Raw genomic sequence first — 2,311 nt, forward strand, 5'->3', positions numbered from 1 at the left:
GTGTGTGTGTGTGTGCAGCAGGTGGTGCATGTTGAGGCCTCCATGGTGCACAGGTGGATGGAGGAGGGTTTCACCGTGGAGCTGCGGACTGGAGGCCGCTGGGTGTGACCCTGGACAGAGCCTGCAGAGGACAGGAGAACAGCATTAACTGACGGTAACGGGCTGAGCAAAGTTCAGACCCAAGATTGACGGCGAGGCGAGCTCAAACTCGCAACTGCTTGCAATCCTTCAGTCTGCAGCATTCTGAAAGCCTGCCAGGACCGTGTATCGTCTCCATAGCAACAACTCTCTGTAGTTCAGCTCTAACGGTTGGATGTTTAGGGTTTTTTTTTGTATCTGGATATAATTTGTAGTGTCCTAAAATCTGAAGTGAGAATAGTGATGAATAGTGAGTTACTTGCTACAGTTGCATTTTATTGATGAAGTGATGAAAACACACAACGAGAGGGCATGGCTCAAACAAACCGATAGTGATCCTCTCTTTTCCTCCGTCCAAATCTTTGCCATCTCAACCAGCTAACGGGTTGTAACTGACTGGATCAGCTGACTGATCGAAACAGGCAACGTGTTTTAAATTCTAAAAATCGGCCACTGGAGATTTGACACTTCCAAACATATGTCAATTTAACGTCGTTGAATGTTCAAAAGACGTCCACTGAGGAGCCAGAATGTAGGTTGTCTTTAACATTAACAACAACAAACAGGCACAGTCCCTTTCTTTCAGTATCAACCAGAGGTGTGGACTCCAGTCACATGACTTTGACTCGAGACTTTAACGTATAATACGTAATTTCTGCTGCTAGGTGCGTCTCACATCAAACTAACAAAAGACGTAGGTTAATGACGTCAGGAAGCAGCGTTGGACCACAGGACTTGCTGTCTTCATTGTTAAAACAACATGGTGAACAATCTATCTGATGTGACTCAGCCAGGAAACACGTTCACAGATGAGGGGAGATGAGATATTTTATATTTTATGAGTTTTATTCGTGTTATGTTTAGTCACGTCCTCTGACACTCCGTGTTTACCTAGAAGCCACAGCAACCAGAGGCAATGGAAACACACCGTTACTATTGCACGTTTTAAGTACAGAGTGTATGGAAAAATTGCACTGTACACACCCATGAGGTCACGTCATGTAACCTCAGGGGCAAAGGGGCGGTTCTGAGTGGGTTTTTTTCCACGTGAAGGGCGTGTTCGATCCTGTCTCTCTGTACCCTCAAACCGTCCCAAAAAAAATGCCTTCAAATCTTAAAAATGAAAATCAAGACACAGATTAACATCTCCCGTTGTATTTCTGCATTGCTTCATACTGTGGGAGTTAAAACACTGTTTCTATTTTGTAATTTGGGTGAATTGACCCTTTAAAATGAAATCAATTCCCTACTTTAAATAGACAAGCAGAGCCCTCAATAACAATTTCACTAACTGGTAGAGTATGTATAGACAAGAAATTGTCAGAGCCATGTATATTATTATATTCAATTATTACCATAGTTAATTTAGCATTTAGTCAGAAAATAAAGTGCAAAACTAAATTCTAGGTCTTCTTTGTAAAACTGTGAGGTCTGATGTTTGGTTATTATAATGCAGAGAGAAATGTAATATTGTCTTATTAGGACTTTAATCACGTCCTATAATAAACAGACAAAGACAACAAATACTACTTTTCTTCAAAAGGAATAAAGAAGGCCTTGGATTGGACACCTCAGCACAGAGAAATTTAACCTGTCTATTTGAACTTGTTTCATAACTATGAATCGCCTAAAGAAAGCCCGTCAGGCTGAACAAGTTTAGTTACTACAGCTGTTGGTTGTAGTCGAAGGAAGTAAACATCCTTTTTTAGACTTTATCTGGCTGTTACACTCTTTGGCCTCCTGGGGGAGCAGTGGCTCTACAAGAAAGGAGGAGAGAATAAACAACCTAAACAGCAGAGGCTCTTAAACTACGTCCAAAAGAAGACAAACGCCTATCGCAACTGTTGTCATCAGTCTGTCACAATATGCAAAATGCAAAAAAAAGGGGAACAAACTGACATTTAGGGCAAGTAAAAAAAAAAAAAAAAGGGAAGTTCTTTGTCTGTTAGCACTCCCTGAAACGCATCTGTAAATGCTGATACACACATACTGCGTGTTCTCTTGTGATAAATGCTTTCCTGTTCCGTCAATATTTGTTAGGCAACTGAGCACAGCTGGTTTATTTCAGAAGATTTAGTCAGTCAAAGCCCTGCCTCTGCTTCTTTTTAATTCCCCTCACCCACTGAACTTTGCCCTTTCATATCGTCCCCTGCTCTGCCTGAGACATGCAGTC

General features: G+C 41.6%; 1 protein-coding gene across 1 annotated transcript in view; it reads right to left on the reverse strand.

The window, feature by feature from the left end:
- csnk1da (casein kinase 1, delta a) overlaps positions 1 to 2,311 on the reverse strand; it is a 15,552-nt gene continuing 13,241 nt past the window's right edge. The window contains exon 9 of the mRNA XM_035655356.1: positions 1 to 121. Coding sequence (XP_035511249.1) covers positions 71 to 121 — 51 coding nt within the window. The 3' untranslated portion in view covers positions 1 to 70. The remainder of the gene's footprint in view (positions 122 to 2,311) is intronic.

This window comes from Morone saxatilis, unplaced genomic scaffold (genome assembly GCF_004916995.1).
Source record: "Morone saxatilis isolate NCDOM2014 unplaced genomic scaffold, NCSU_SB_2.0 Contig14, whole genome shotgun sequence".
Lineage (NCBI taxonomy): Eukaryota > Metazoa > Chordata > Actinopteri > Moronidae > Morone > Morone saxatilis.